The sequence below is a fragment of the Cloeon dipterum genome, chromosome 3 (assembly GCF_949628265.1).
Source record: "Cloeon dipterum chromosome 3, ieCloDipt1.1, whole genome shotgun sequence".
NCBI classification, from domain to species: Eukaryota; Metazoa; Arthropoda; class Insecta; order Ephemeroptera; family Baetidae; genus Cloeon; species Cloeon dipterum.
Window position 1 is genome coordinate 5,569,122 of NC_088788.1, and position 13,939 is coordinate 5,583,060.

Consider the following 13,939-nt stretch of genomic DNA (forward strand, 5'->3'; position numbering starts at 1 on the left):
AACTAATAATATTTCTCATTAATAATGCATTTTTTTGCTGGCGCCCATCTGTTGCTCACGTTTGGCGGGTCAACGCGCCAATTCCAATTCCACGATTCTGCGTCGTGACAGTGTTTCAGCGGGCAGTCGCAAGGGGCGTTGCCGGCCGCCAGACGCTTTCCCGGCATCTTTCGTCGACTGTTTCGGACTTTGTTTACAAACAGTCGCAGAATCACAGGACGAAGGGAAAGTTTTAATCAAATCCTGCAGAATGTCGGGCGCATCGGAGGCAGCGGATGGCAACGAGAAGATCCAGTGCCGGCTGTGTGCCGAGTACGAACGCACCAAATACCTCATTGACATTTTTGGACGCGAAGGAACGAAACACAACCTGGACTTAAAAATCAGAAAGTGCTTGCCTATCGTCGTAAGTGCACATTTCCTGAGGAATTTTCGTCATGTCTCTGAGATTTCATGCCCGGAAACCTTTTTCAAATATTGCCAGCTGGTACGCTCCCCTGTGCCGAGTAGTGTAAAGTGTAAATCGTGGTCGAGAACTGTAATTTTACCCTTCTAATGCCACACCAATTCATTGGAGAATGTTCAGGAATTTGGAATTGGCTGCATTTTGTCTTCTAATTGAAATTCACGATTAATTTTCCAGACTGGAAATTAATTTACCTCAGCGTTGGAAAGATTGTGACAAGAGGAGTTGAAATCAAGGGAGAAATCACTGAAAAAATTCTAGAAATTGGGCAAAATCTCAAATTAAACTGCTACTTTTGGTCCTGATCAGATTTTCACTCATTTTAGAATTTAATTATTGGAAAATTCCACAAACAGAAATTTCCCCCGGACATTTTCCGACCTATTAATGCAAAATTTTGTTTTATAATTTCTGTAAATATCAGGACACGCCTCTTTCGTTGCTCGAATTTTTGTTCCTTGCCTAATTTTTAACTAAGAATAGCTTGGAAAAGTAAGAAGGAACCTTAAAAATTGACCTTTCATAATTTTTGCTACCCTGAGCAGTTTTTTCGGCATAATTTATGTAAAAAGGCGCTTATCCAACGGCACTCTGATAAATTCAAACCTTCCCTTTCACAAAAAAGTAAATATATATTTAAAAATAACATTTTGTGTCCTGTTCAGGTGCAAGAAGACGACGGGATGCCTCGGATGGTGTGCATTGACTGCATCAACCGGCTAGACATGGTGGCTGTGTTCGTCGAGTCGTGCATGCGCTCGCACCACCAGTTCATCAACGTGCTGACCAACGATCCGAGGCGGCGGGTGTCCGGTCCAGTCTTTTTCGGGAATGATGAGACGGTAGCTGTCGAAGAGGTGCTGATCAAAGCCGAACCTATGTCCGAAGAGGACGAAATCGATCTCGAGGACCTGCCGCACGTGCTGCAGCGCAAGGACCCCATTGGCGGGGGTGCCGGCAGCGGAAACCCCAGGGTCGCCCAGGTCTTTTCCATTGACAGAGACGACGTGCCAACGGAAGAGGTCTCGACCATATTCATCAAGGCTGAACGTGAGTTTGCAATTTTTTATTTTGAAATTGTTGTCATTGACATGTGTTTTGGATTGGATTTTTTTAAGCAATGAAAAAGGTTGGAATTTTTACCTTAAAACCAACTTCGATAGTTTTCACCCATTTTTTACACAAAGTTTCTTGCCAGATTGCATTCAGCCTTTGGGTTTCACTTCTAATTAATAAATTAAGAAGGTTTCTCTTGCTGCCTGTGATCTTATAGCAATAATAGAATTTATTTAAATGCAAAACATTATTTTTTTAGATGATTCTGGAATAAATTAACTTAATTTTGGGTATATTGATTTTTCTCAGAAATATTTAAAGGTTCTCAAACGGCTAGTTGAAATTTTGCAGACGAATTTTGTGCATAAATAATAAACGTGTGATAAAATTTTGCTCAATAGGAAAAAAACTGGGAATTTAATCAGCTTTCCGAATATTGGCTTTTTTGACGCTACTATCAATTGGTGAATTTTAATGAGGCCAAACACCGACCCCTATCGAAAATCTGCAATTTCTGAAAATATAAGAAAAACCCTTTCCAGACTCAAAGGTACTATTTTTTTTATCTTCTCTCTATTTAATTTTCATAATTTTTCTAACCCGGGAAGCAATTAATTTTCTTTGCTCAAAATGGAGAGCTTAACCGGTAAAATTTGAAAATTTGGGGCACTTTATTGGTCAGAAGCATATGAACAAAATTGGTTAAGGGTCAACATTTCATGTAATATAATTTTTTAAATTTAAAAATCATTCCGCTTTAAGTATCATTATGCAATGAAAAGGGTTTGAAATTTTTGACCAAAAAAATTAGATGGATTTTTGAAGCCAATTTAGACAGTTTTAACCCATTTGTTCACTTCTAATAAATAAATTAAGAAGTTTTGCGAAGATATTTTTAACAAAAATGAACGCAATTTGGATTTTTATTGAACTCTAAACCTTTTTTAATCTCATTTGATGTAAATCAAAAGCTCAGTAGGATGTAAAATCATTTTATTTTATGAATCTGAGCCTAACCCTCTGTTTTTGATGAAAAACAAACACAACAAACATCAAGAAAATTTTTATTTCATCCAGATTTCCATAAAAATCTTTAAAATTGCGTGGTTTGTGTTTAAAGAAAATAAGACGTGGTTGTTAATTTCCAACTGTCCGTCCTTTTCGTACAAATAAAAATGCTAATTAATTTATTTAATTTGTTTCAGCTGTTGACGTGAACGAGGAGGACTAGTTCCAAAGCAAAAGTACGCTTGCAAATTCCGCATTTCCACACAATATGTTATAATGTATGTACCGATTTTAATTGTCTAAAGTCTAAAATAACGGATTTGGACGTGGAGACGTGGATACAAATAAAGACCTAATTATAAGTTACAAATTAAACAGCAGTGAGTATAATATTTTAAAGTCATTGGCACACTGGAAACTCCGTCTTTACATTTGAAACAGCTTGAATTCAAAAGAGGGAACGTTTTAAAATTAAAATTATATCAGAGTCTCATTTTTTAATTTATTCAAGCCTCGTAACTGAGAGGAAAGAAAAATTCCAGGAGGAATCCGTTTGTGTGTCAAATTTAAACAAGGACGTTCCATTCATCACCCGTATTATTTGCTCTCTTGATGTTGACGAATGGTGTCAGGCGAGAGAGTGCAGGCGCTTATCCGTTCTTCCACTTTTCGCCTGCATTCCCAGTCACTTTCTTTGCACTCGGTTCAGAATTGTGCTGATTTTTCGAAATGCGGGTGCGTGAATTTCACTCATTTCTGCTTTCTTCCTCCCGCATTATTAAAATAAAAATTGCTGGCCCACTGACATTAATCCAATTTGGCAACGAAATATGGATTTACTTGGCGAAGAAAAAAAATTATAAAAAAATCCCATTTCAATCTCCAAATTATTAAGAATGGCGCAGCTGTCTGAAGTCTCACTGGCTTGATTAATTTTTTTCACTTTTTGGCATTGTCCTCGTACTTGTAAGCGGGGAAGGGTCCTCGTCCAAGCACGTTCGAGGCGCTGACGCCGTAGAGGCCGGGCCCGTGGAAGGGGCCCTTGTGGTGACCACCGTGGTTGAGGTGACCGCTGTGGCCGAGATGGCCCCCGTGGCCTATGTGGGGGTGCAGCAACGCCCCTGAGTGGTGGTAATGGTGCGCCCCGGGCACCACCTGAAAATAATTGATTTTGTTGGATATTAATTTTTTTAATTATTGATTTATTGCGTTTATTGTTAAAAGTGATTTTTCGGACGTTAAATTTCATATTTTTTCTTTAGACTTTGAGTTTTTAAATAATCTACGCGCCTAATTAATTTAAGAAATAAATTTTGAGATTATTAACATGCCTCGCCAAGGTTCTTCCCCTAATTTTTCCATACCCTGTAAATACCTCAGACAAAAATATCTAGAAACAAATTTTTATATCATTTAATTGTCCCTTTTAAAAAGAAGGCAATATTTTTTATAAAATTGTTCCCCCAAAAAATATTTCTAACCTGTTGTAGAAGGTGTAACAGGAGCTGCAGGAGCAAAGTCAGCTGGGGCAGGGCGTGCACAAGGGGGATGTGACCCGCGGCGGCCGCCTCCACCTTGTCCTCGTGCACCTGCGAGCCCTGCGCCATCCGGTCGACGTCCAGCAGCTTCCGCAACTGGTCCACTGCCGCGTTTCCGCTTTTCTTTAGAGGGGTGGGCTTCGCGTCCGTGGGCGTCAGGTCGACGTTGGCTGGGGGTGGTCGAGCCAACTTAGGGATCTGAGGGGCAGAGACCACGAAGGGTTGCTGCGGAAGGGTCACTCGAGGAGTGGAGTGTGCACTAGGGGTTGGAGGCGGCAGGAAGGTGCTGCCCTGCGTCTCAGGGTCGTACTGCGGCGACGGGCGGAAGTTGCGGTTTGAGGAGCGGTAGTAGGGTGAGTGGTTCGGCGGCACAGCCATCACCACCGTCCCGAATGACGCCTTAAAATTTGGATAATTTATTTGAAAATTCCTTCACAAGAAAAATTAAATTCGACAAAATGTAATGTAATTAAAAGACAGAATTTTCTTTATCTAAAAATGTTGAACCTTGGACTTCGTTATTGTCCGATTGAATTGAAAGATATTGCCAAAACAAAAACAATCCTAGAGCTTACCAGGAGGAGAAGTAAGCACGACGAGCCTCTCATCGCGAATGTTGGAGAGAGCGGGCAGAACGGAGCCTTTTAACACTTTTTGTCCGATGCGGGCGACAGTGAAATGGAAAACCGAAGAGTGTGTACTGCACGGCTACTTGGGAGACACACTAGCGTGTAGTAGTAAAAAAAGTGGCGCACCAATTGTGATGGTAATCAGGAACACAGGATCGCTTTTACAGGACAGGAAATACGATTTATTTTCTTTTCACTTTTGTTGCAACAACTGATCGCAAGTTGATTTCCTCTTTGTTTGTATTCATTTATTTTTACACTGACTCGCAGTGTTCATTGGATTTTTAAGGCGATAAACTTATATTAAAATAAAAGTGATGTAAATCAATAAAAGCAGTTTAATTTATTTTCAGACTTTTCCGTAACCGGGACACCATTATGAAAATAATTTAAAAAAATAATGACACGATTAAACCCATAAAAGAATATCTCGCCAGATTTGCGCTAAAAGACGTGAATTTTTTCCCATAAATTAACCTAATTTTTCTCAATTTTAAAATTCAATTTTTATTGCTTCTTATAATTGTAAAATCCTTCACCAGACTTAATTCCTAATTTTCCTTGAGCGACCTTCTCATTGACCAACGGGACTGGCTTAAAAAGAGGTTCATCTGGGAACTTCTTTGCCCAGCCTAAAATAATCAGTAAAAATGAAATTATTTCAAATTTTTAAATTCGTAACAACCTACCATCTAGAACAAATTTATTAGTGTCGAGCCCAACATAATCCAGAAGTTCGAAAGGTCCCATCGGATAACCTGCGCCCAGTTTCATGGCAATATCCACGTCCCTGGTGGTAGCGTCCCCTCGCTCGACCAGTCGGGCGGCCTCGGCCAAATAGGGAACCAAAAGGCGGTTGACCACGAATCCGGGAGTGTCCCGGCAGGTGATGGCCACCTTTCCCAGGGCCTTGCCCCACTCCATCATCGCTTGGTAGGTCTCGTCCGAGGTGTACGGTGTCCTGATCACCTCCAGAAGCTTCATCACAGGCACAGGGTTGAAAAAATGGAGACCACCGAATTTTTCCTGATAAAATATTTCATTGAAAATTAAACATTCGCAGATAAATTCGGTCTTTTCTGAAACCGAGCAGAATAAAATGCATGCTTTTATAATTAAAAAAAAATTGTTGAGCTGATCTTTATTGGAAAGTTTTGATACTTTTCTGAAAATGGGAATTTTTCTGTATTGAAAGAAAATTAAATATTTGCAATTATAAAATTCGTATTAAAAATCAAGCTAAAATTTTTAAAAAAATACCTTTCTGCTTGGGGCTGCCTGGGAAATATCCTCAACCGAAAGGGAAGAAGTATTAGAAGCAAAAATCGTGTGGGCAGGGGCGACAGGGTCGAGGCTGCTGAAGAGCTTGTGCTTGACCTTCAGGTCTTCGACGATGGCCTCGAGCACCAGGTCGGCCGATTTAGCCGCCTCGCACGCGTCCGTGTTGGTGCTCAGGTTGGCCAGGGCGCCGGCCACGAACTTCTCACCCTCGGCAGGTGCGTCCTTGAACTTCTTCTTGGCCACACGGCCCAGGTTGGCGGTGATGCTGTTCTTAGCCTTGGACAGAACCGTCTCGTCCAGGTCAACCAGGATCACTTTGTGTCCGGTCTGCGCGGCCACCTGAGCGATGCCGGAGCCCATCAGGCCGCCGCCGATGACCGTGACATTTTTTATGACGGCGGAAGACGCCAAGGAAGTGGAGAAACTTCTCCTGGCCAAGGTGTTCGCGAGAGGCAGCATTTCGATTGAGTAATTCTACACCTTTGGAGCTTGAACTTCAAATGACGCCGCTTATCTGATAAAATGTTAGCTATCTTTGAATCAATATTTGGATTAGAAATCGACTTTGGCCCTTCTTGAACTTTTCCCTCGCATTCAAACAATTTTCAGCAGTCTTTAAAAATTTATTTCCGACAGATCAACAAAATAATTAACAACAGAGGCAAGGTAAATTAATATCATATGAAAATAACTGTATATTTTCAGATTCGATTAGAGATTGCGATATATATTATTTGTTTACTTCTTGTAGTTGTAAAAACCTTCGCCAGTCTTAACTCCAAACTTGCCCTGAGCGACCTTCTCGTTCAGCATCTTGATCGGCTTGAAAAGCGGCTGGTCAGGGAATTTCTTTGCCCAACCTGGAATATTTTTATTTTTGTTAATGAATTCCTCTCACTCTCAAAGCAAATTAAAAATGAAAGTCCAATAAGGTTGATCTATAAGGGAACTTTTAAGATAAAGATTAGAAAAGAGATTATAAATTTAAAACGTCCTTACTGAGATTTAAAATAGCAAAATGAAATTTTAAAATACTGGAACTCATTCCAGGATAAAATTGAAATTTCTAAATCATTTTAATATTTAAAAAATTGTGCAAAGAGAGTTAAAGCCAAATTTTTCTATTCAAGTTCATTTTAAAAATTAACCAAAAACCAATAATTATTTTTAACTATTTACTAACCATCGAGAATGAACTTGGTAGTGTCAAGTCCGACATAGTCCGCAAGTTCAAAGGGTCCCATCGGATAACCGGCGCCCAGTTTCATGGCAATGTCCACGTCCCTGGCGGAGGCGTCTCCTCGCTCGACCAGCCGCACGGCCTCGGCCAAATAGGGAACCAAAAGGCGGTTGACCACGAATCCGGGAGTGTCCCGGCAGGTGATGGGCACCTTTCCCAGGGCCTTGCCCCATTCCATCATCGCCTTGTAGGTCTCGTCCGAGGTGAATGGCGTCCTGATCACCTCCAGAAGCTTCATCACAGGCACGGGGTTGAAGAAGTGGAGGCCACCGAAATTTTCCTGAGAAAAATATACAAAATTTTGGTTAAAACTGTAATTTTTAGGGATTTTGTTGGATTTTTAAATTGAAGGTAGGAAAACGCAGATTTAATGAAAATATTGGATATTTTATGATCTTATTTTCAATTAGATGATAATTTTCAGCCTATTAGGTTCATTTTAAACACTGGAATATTTTTTTAGAAAAAAATTAGGTCGAAAACGATGAATATTTTTAGAACTTTTTGGATTTTTCTACCAAATAGGAGGAAAATTTATCTCTCTGTCAACAAAAAATTCATTTTAAATTCATCCTTTAATTTAAACAAATTTTTATCTTGAAAATTAAATTGAAAACAATTTTAGAAACAAATAATTTCATAATTTTCATTACAAAAAATTGTGGAAATTTTAGAGGGCTTTTTAGAATGACTGTTTCCAATCAATTCCGTCTGAAAACCATTAGAACATGTTTTCCATTTATGTCCAAAAATAGAAAACGATTTTTTAAACCTTTCTCTTGGGGGCAGCCTTAGAAATCTCCTCGATGGACAGGGACGAGGTGTTGGAAGCGAAAATGGCATGAGCGGGGGCGACGGCGTCCAGGCTGCTGAACAGCTTGTGCTTGACCTTGAGGTCCTCGACGATGGCCTCGAGCACCAGGTCAGCAGACTTGGCCGCCTCGCACGCGTCCGTGTTGGTGCTCAGGTTGGCCAGGGCGCCGGCCACGAACTTCTCGCCGTCGGCGGGCGCGTCCTTGAACTTCTTCTTGGCCACGCGGCCCAGGTTGGCGGCGATGCTGTCCTTGGCTTTGCCCAGCACCTTCTCGTTCACGTCCACCAGGGTCACCTTCTGGCCGGCCTGCGCCGCCACCTGGGCCACTCCGGAGCCCATCAGGCCGCCGCCGATCACCGTCACGTTCTTGATGGCCGCCGAGGCGGCCGCCGACGACGAAAAGCCGCGAACGCAGACCTTCAGCAAGGACGTGGCCATGGTTTCGAGTCGCGAGGATGAGAATGAAAAAAGGCAAAGGCCAAAGTTCTCGACGGCTCGACGCACCGGATGTAAACAAGACGTTCACGGCTGATCGGAGGCACTAAGTAAGGAGGCACGCCCCATTTTTTAAACGACCACTCCCCCACCTTGCGCCAGGAGTGCGGCGTTTGTATGAACAGCTGCTGTCGCTTGACGCTTCATCGCTTGAGACTCTGCCTGGATACTGCACTGCCTTTATTAGGTTGTGTGTTGTGTTAAGTGGGTTGTAGATAATTTCTTCGGAGGCTTTGTCACGGAATTCGCTTGCTGGAAAATAATATGTTGCAAGATTGTCCAGGTTTGTGTTATTCCACATTTTAACCTGTTTTCTATGTCAATTAATTAGAGGAAGTTAATTTAATCCATGCACATTTAGATACCATGTTTCTTGGCAACGGTAAAATTGCACTCAATAGCATTAGCATAACAAACTCAATTTTATCCTTGTTGCATAAAGGCACTGCAATGATTTCGTTGATTAGATTAACCAATTTGGGTAAAACGTGAATTAATTTGTCCGTTTTCCCACACCAGGGTGTTGTTGTTGACGATTTTATTCCTTTTATGAGAGATAATTATTGTGCTAAATGATACTCGATACCTTATATGGCATTGCATCGATCCAGTTGTTTTTCCAGAGACAATTTTTTTTATCCAATGAAATCTGGATGGCCAACAGATAATATCGTGCTTCCGAGAAGCCATGAAATTGGATGGACACATTCAACCATCTATTCGATCTATAATTCTAATTCCTTTTGATTGGTAGTTTCTCGTGATTGGAGCGTGGCATAATAGTTGCTGTTCATATTTATGTATAGACACACAAAAAAACAGATTTTTCATCAATTAAAAATTAAATTCGCAAATTATCAGCGAGAGAATCGATTAAAAAAATATCTGAATAAGTAGCTTTTCCGTGTGTAGTCCTGGTATTATAATTTCATATCGTTGGAATACATCTTCTAGATTTTACTTTATTCTCTCGTTAGGCGGGGAGCGAATATTATGCGACATGATCGATCGCGTTCCAAGATGAAGAAGGTCAGTAGGTGGAGTGTTAGCAACTACTAGCAATAAAATTTGCTAAAATCGCTTTACACAGTAACACTGCTAAAAATAGCAAAAATTGGAGCGAGAATGATACAAACTAGATTTTTGCCTGGGCATGGTACGTTTAAACTTAGGGTAATTTGGTACTTCAGAAACAATTGTATAGGACCCCCGAGGACCCCCAATTTTGAATTTCATACATACATGTTGAAGAGCGTTAGATGAGTTTTTTGTTGCCAAAATTGCAAACCAAAATGTGGTGTATTTCCGGAGATATTAACTTTTTGTTACATTCATTCAAAGAATTCAGTTCAAGATTTTCGAAAGAAGTTATTTTTCGATTTCAAGAAAATCGGTGCGATGTTCGGAGAGGAAGTCCTGAAATTGATGCGCTCGATACCAAATCTCCGAATTTGGTAGTTTTTTCGTCTGTTATTATTCCCTTTGAAATATTTATTTTAATCATTTTAAGTACCGAAGGGTTTGGAGACATTTCTATAAACGCATTTTTATCAATATAAATGGTGGCGTACAAAAAAAAATTAATTAAAATTTGTGCTGGCCACTGGATCGCACACAGAAACCAAAAGCGGAAGTGACTTTTGGCCTTCACCTTAGTTCGGTTGGGCTTGGCGAGAGGAATCCAAGAAACACACCTTAATTTAAAAGCGCCACGGATAGATGAAATACTGAGTTTTTCCAAAATTCTTTCGTGAAAACCGTAGAAAATGAACGTTTTTATTTTCAAAAATATTTATGACACAAACCATGTGTTTTTTGCCCGTGATATTTCGTCTGGATATTTTTTCTGTACATATTCCCAGGTTTAGAACTATTTATTATTATATTCTCTCTTCTTTGCATAAAAAAATCCAGTTTTCCAGCCTTTGGTCCTCTTTTCTTGCTCATTGTTAGCTCAAACACAAACCATTATTCAAACAATCGTTTTTCCAGCTGACAAGAAGACTAATTACTAAAGGCTGTACCAAAACGATTTGTAACGACTAGCAGTTAAGACTTGCTGGAAACCGCGCTACTAGATTCTTCAGATTCAAGTAAATATACAAACTCTTTCGATTCTCACTTCAACCTTGAGCATTGCTTTTGCAGGATGTCATCGCCTTACAATGGCAATAAAGGCCGAAGAAGAGGACCAACGCAGAAACCCTCCCTGGAAGGCATGTTCGACGAAAGCAATGATGATGCAGGCGACAGATGGAGCAAAAATCCGTCACGCCCTTTGGTTGGCGCCTCGGAGCGGCACAAAAGAATTGTCACCATGCCTTTTCCGACCTACCAGAACGGCATATACGATGTAACTTCAACAAATTTCCCAGATGAGTCCCCAAGACTTATCTTTTATTATTTGTTTTCAGTTTGAAGCAAGGTGCCCTGCTGAGGTGAAAGCGAAATTTGATCAACTCAATTCGTTTAGTGGAAAGGAACACACAACCCAACTGGAGCGGATTGTCAAGCAGCACACCCCTGTATACGAAAAATTCAATTTCAACGTTCTGCGTAATGCTCTCGGACATGTAAATTTTTTTAAAAACTTGTTCACAAAATATTTGGTGCAATTTAAAATTTTTAGCTCCCAGATGCTTCTCGGAGTCAATACTTCGACAGAATCTTTCCTGGGATCGTGTCCTTGGCCAAGGATCTGCCTGGAAAATTAAGCCATCGTCCTCTCGTATTCCTCACACCTGGCGTTACCCTCGAGCTGAGGAGAGACGAAATCGCGTGTCTGTTGGCCAACGCGTACCTCTGCACCTTTCCATACAGGGATTTGTTCACGTCGACGTTGCCGACTGTCAATTTCATCACGTAATGAATTAATTTTGCTTTTTTAAACATTAAAATCAAGCAATTAATTGTTTATTTCAGGTTGTTCAGTGGCCAGCCTGGCAAGGACAAGCGTGAGAGTGCTAAAGTGGAGAAACTGAAGTGCCTGTTTGCCTATTTTAGCAAGGCGATGGAGTTTGGTAGAAGAAATTTTGTTTATGATGATCTAAAAACTTACATCTTATTATTCTGGCAGGTCCTGAGGGTGAAGAAAAGGTGTCTTTCTCCAAAGTGGCTTTGAGTGTAAAGCCTGACTGGGAGAATTCACACAAGCCAATGAAAAACTTCAACGTTGAAGAGTTGCATGGGAAAATTGAGGATTTTGAGGGAATTCAAGTTGACTTTGCTAACAAGTAATAGCCTACCAATTTCAATTTATTACGTTATTTATAAATCTTTATGCTAGGTTGATCGGTGGAGGAGTGATTGGTCGTGGCTGCCTGCAGGAAGAAATCCGGTTCATTACATGTCCGGAACTGATCACTGCTCGACTCTTCACGGAACAGCTAGGAAATGACGAGGCCCTGGTCATCACTAACTTTTGGCAATACGCTGATCACTCAGGCTACCAGGACGAATTCAAATACGAGGGGCCTTTCACAGGGTCAAATGAAGTGAAAAGAACGCTGGTCGCAATTGACGCGTCCGACTTTTCCGACTTCACGAATGACTCTAAACTTGAAGGATTGGTAAGACTGATTTTTGCTGCAGTTGAATTATTTGAGGAAGAAATTCATTATTATTTTAAATACATAAATTGTCCTGTTTGTCTGAAAATTAGAGTGTTTATATTTTTGAACAGGATGTGGTGATAATTACTGTAGTAATTGTTAAAGGAAATTAAATTTTCGTCATTTGAGCATTTCCAGCTGATATAAATGGTTTTTCGATGAAACTATTTTTGGGAAATATAATAACAGCAATTGATGCAACAACGAAAATCTAGATTATGCTTAATTCTTCAAAAATTTACGTAGCTTTATCACGTTTTGTTGTCTTTTTCAGTTCAGGAAAATAAATCCCATTTTTATTGAAGCTTTATATGCTTCTAGAAAATCGTAATTGCTCAAAAAATTTAGCGATTTAAAAAATTGTCAATTTAAATTTGTGGAAATTAACTTCGTGTAGTTTCAAGATATTTTTTATTTTCAAAACTGGAAAAAGCGAAAATTTTTAAAATTTGTTATTTTTATACCTCCAAATCTTGGGTTGCAACCATCAGAATTTAAAAAAAAATGCCCACCGTTTGATTCGTATCGACATTGACCTACCATGACCAACTGTTAAGGAGTGGAAAATCTAAAAAATACAAAATTTAAGTAATATTCAGCCTTATTTTTATCTGAGGGGCTTTTTATATTATTATTTTAAAAAGGAACAACCTGAAAAAAATCTTTTGGTATATTGAAAATCTGTCCTTTGTTCTGGTTCCGTGTGAAAAACCGAAAAAGGACCGGATTCCGGTTTCAAGTCTCTATTTCAAGTGCCTAATTCCTATCAATTATTTCAGTGGCTGAGTTCCGAGGACCACACCAGTAGGCAGTATTTGAAACAAGTCATCGACAGGGATCTGAACAAAGCCTACACTGGCTTCCTGTGCCAAGAGTTGGACAAAAGTCACCACATTGCCACTGGAAACTGGGGAGGAGGCAACTTCAATGTACCAAATAATCATAAAATCATTAATTTATTTTATTAATAAATTTTCCTTTGCAGGGTGATCCCCTTTTGAAGGCAATGATTCAGCACGTGGCCGCTTCGGAGGCTGAGCGGGAGCTCCATTACTTCCCCTACCACGACCTTTCCCTCAAGGAAATGCTGGAGGGCAGTGCATTGGCCACCAGGGGCAAAGGAACAGTTGGAGAAGCATATCATGAGCTTCTCAACTATGCCAAGGAGAAAAATCCCTATCCTAGCGCTTTTTAAAAAATTAATTGTCTCAAAGAATTAAAATGTTTGTAATGCAAGAGTGACTCTGTCCTAATACTCTGCTAACGGTAAGGTTATGTTATTAAAATGTGCTTCTAATCCATTCCAAAGCTTACAAATAATGTAATCAAAACTAGTTTGTGGCCTGCTTTAATAATAGAACAGCACCCAGCAATTTTCGATAATTGCGAATTGTCCATCTGCTTTTAGGGCCTGGAAGTGAATTTTAAGATTGTGCCAGGAGATCGATAAGAATGAAATGGAAGACTGGTTTATATTGCAATATTGGCTAATCCTAAGCCTCGTCAGAAAATTGAAATAACCACCAGTCGCCTGTAAACCCTTATTTTATCGACCCCTAAAAATGTCCTCAGAAAATAATTCCATTCAACTATATTATTTTTTAATTATCTGTTCTATTGTTATTATTTTTTTATCTCTTGGCAATTATTAGATATCTGTAAAGCAAAAAGGTTGATGAAATGTAGTTAGCGCTTATTTCATTGGGTCTCAAATTCTTCGCACAATAAATTTAGCATGTATCTCCATGCTCGCAACCGCAGTATCCGTTTGTAATTTTCAGTCGCACCCTGTAATTTTCGT

At 39.9% G+C, this 13,939-nt stretch overlaps 5 protein-coding genes across 5 annotated transcripts; 2 read left to right on the forward strand and 3 right to left on the reverse strand.

Moving 5' to 3' along the window:
- Positions 1-168: 168 nt before the first annotated feature.
- On the forward strand, positions 169-2,905 carry LOC135938998 (uncharacterized). Its single transcript, XM_065483107.1, has 3 exons — positions 169-406; positions 1,132-1,516; positions 2,728-2,905. Exons 1-3 carry the CDS (start codon positions 251-253, stop codon positions 2,751-2,753), a joined length of 567 nt encoding a protein of 188 aa, XP_065339179.1. The 5' UTR covers positions 169-250; the 3' UTR covers positions 2,754-2,905.
- Positions 2,501-4,948, reverse strand: LOC135938997 (uncharacterized). Its single transcript, XM_065483106.1, has 3 exons — positions 4,644-4,948; positions 4,012-4,467; positions 2,501-3,685 (listed from the first exon to the last, which is right to left on the reverse strand). Exons 1-3 carry the CDS (start codon positions 4,674-4,676, stop codon positions 3,470-3,472), a joined length of 705 nt encoding a protein of 234 aa, XP_065339178.1. The 5' UTR covers positions 4,677-4,948; the 3' UTR covers positions 2,501-3,469.
- Positions 4,949-5,021: 73 nt separating this feature from the next.
- LOC135938995 (hydroxyacyl-coenzyme A dehydrogenase, mitochondrial-like) lies at positions 5,022-6,513 on the reverse strand. Its single transcript, XM_065483103.1, has 3 exons — positions 5,958-6,513; positions 5,387-5,723; positions 5,022-5,329 (listed from the first exon to the last, which is right to left on the reverse strand). Exons 1-3 carry the CDS (start codon positions 6,435-6,437, stop codon positions 5,205-5,207), a joined length of 942 nt encoding a protein of 313 aa, XP_065339175.1. The 5' UTR covers positions 6,438-6,513; the 3' UTR covers positions 5,022-5,204.
- A 67-nt stretch (positions 6,514-6,580) lies between these two features.
- Positions 6,581-8,570, reverse strand: LOC135938996 (hydroxyacyl-coenzyme A dehydrogenase, mitochondrial-like). Its single transcript, XM_065483105.1, has 3 exons — positions 7,991-8,570; positions 7,162-7,498; positions 6,581-6,838 (listed from the first exon to the last, which is right to left on the reverse strand). The coding sequence occupies exons 1-3, from the start codon at positions 8,468-8,470 to the stop codon at positions 6,717-6,719; spliced, it is 939 nt and encodes a 312-aa protein (XP_065339177.1). The 5' UTR covers positions 8,471-8,570; the 3' UTR covers positions 6,581-6,716.
- An 84-nt stretch (positions 8,571-8,654) lies between these two features.
- LOC135938993 (poly(ADP-ribose) glycohydrolase-like) lies at positions 8,655-13,898 on the forward strand. Its single transcript, XM_065483100.1, has 10 exons — positions 8,655-8,810; positions 10,520-10,620; positions 10,676-10,880; positions 10,942-11,100; positions 11,157-11,389; positions 11,450-11,547; positions 11,604-11,760; positions 11,814-12,096; positions 12,918-13,067; positions 13,124-13,898. The coding sequence occupies exons 3-10, from the start codon at positions 10,677-10,679 to the stop codon at positions 13,331-13,333; spliced, it is 1,494 nt and encodes a 497-aa protein (XP_065339172.1). The 5' UTR covers positions 8,655-8,810; positions 10,520-10,620; position 10,676; the 3' UTR covers positions 13,334-13,898.
- The last annotated feature ends 41 nt before the right edge of the window (positions 13,899-13,939 follow it).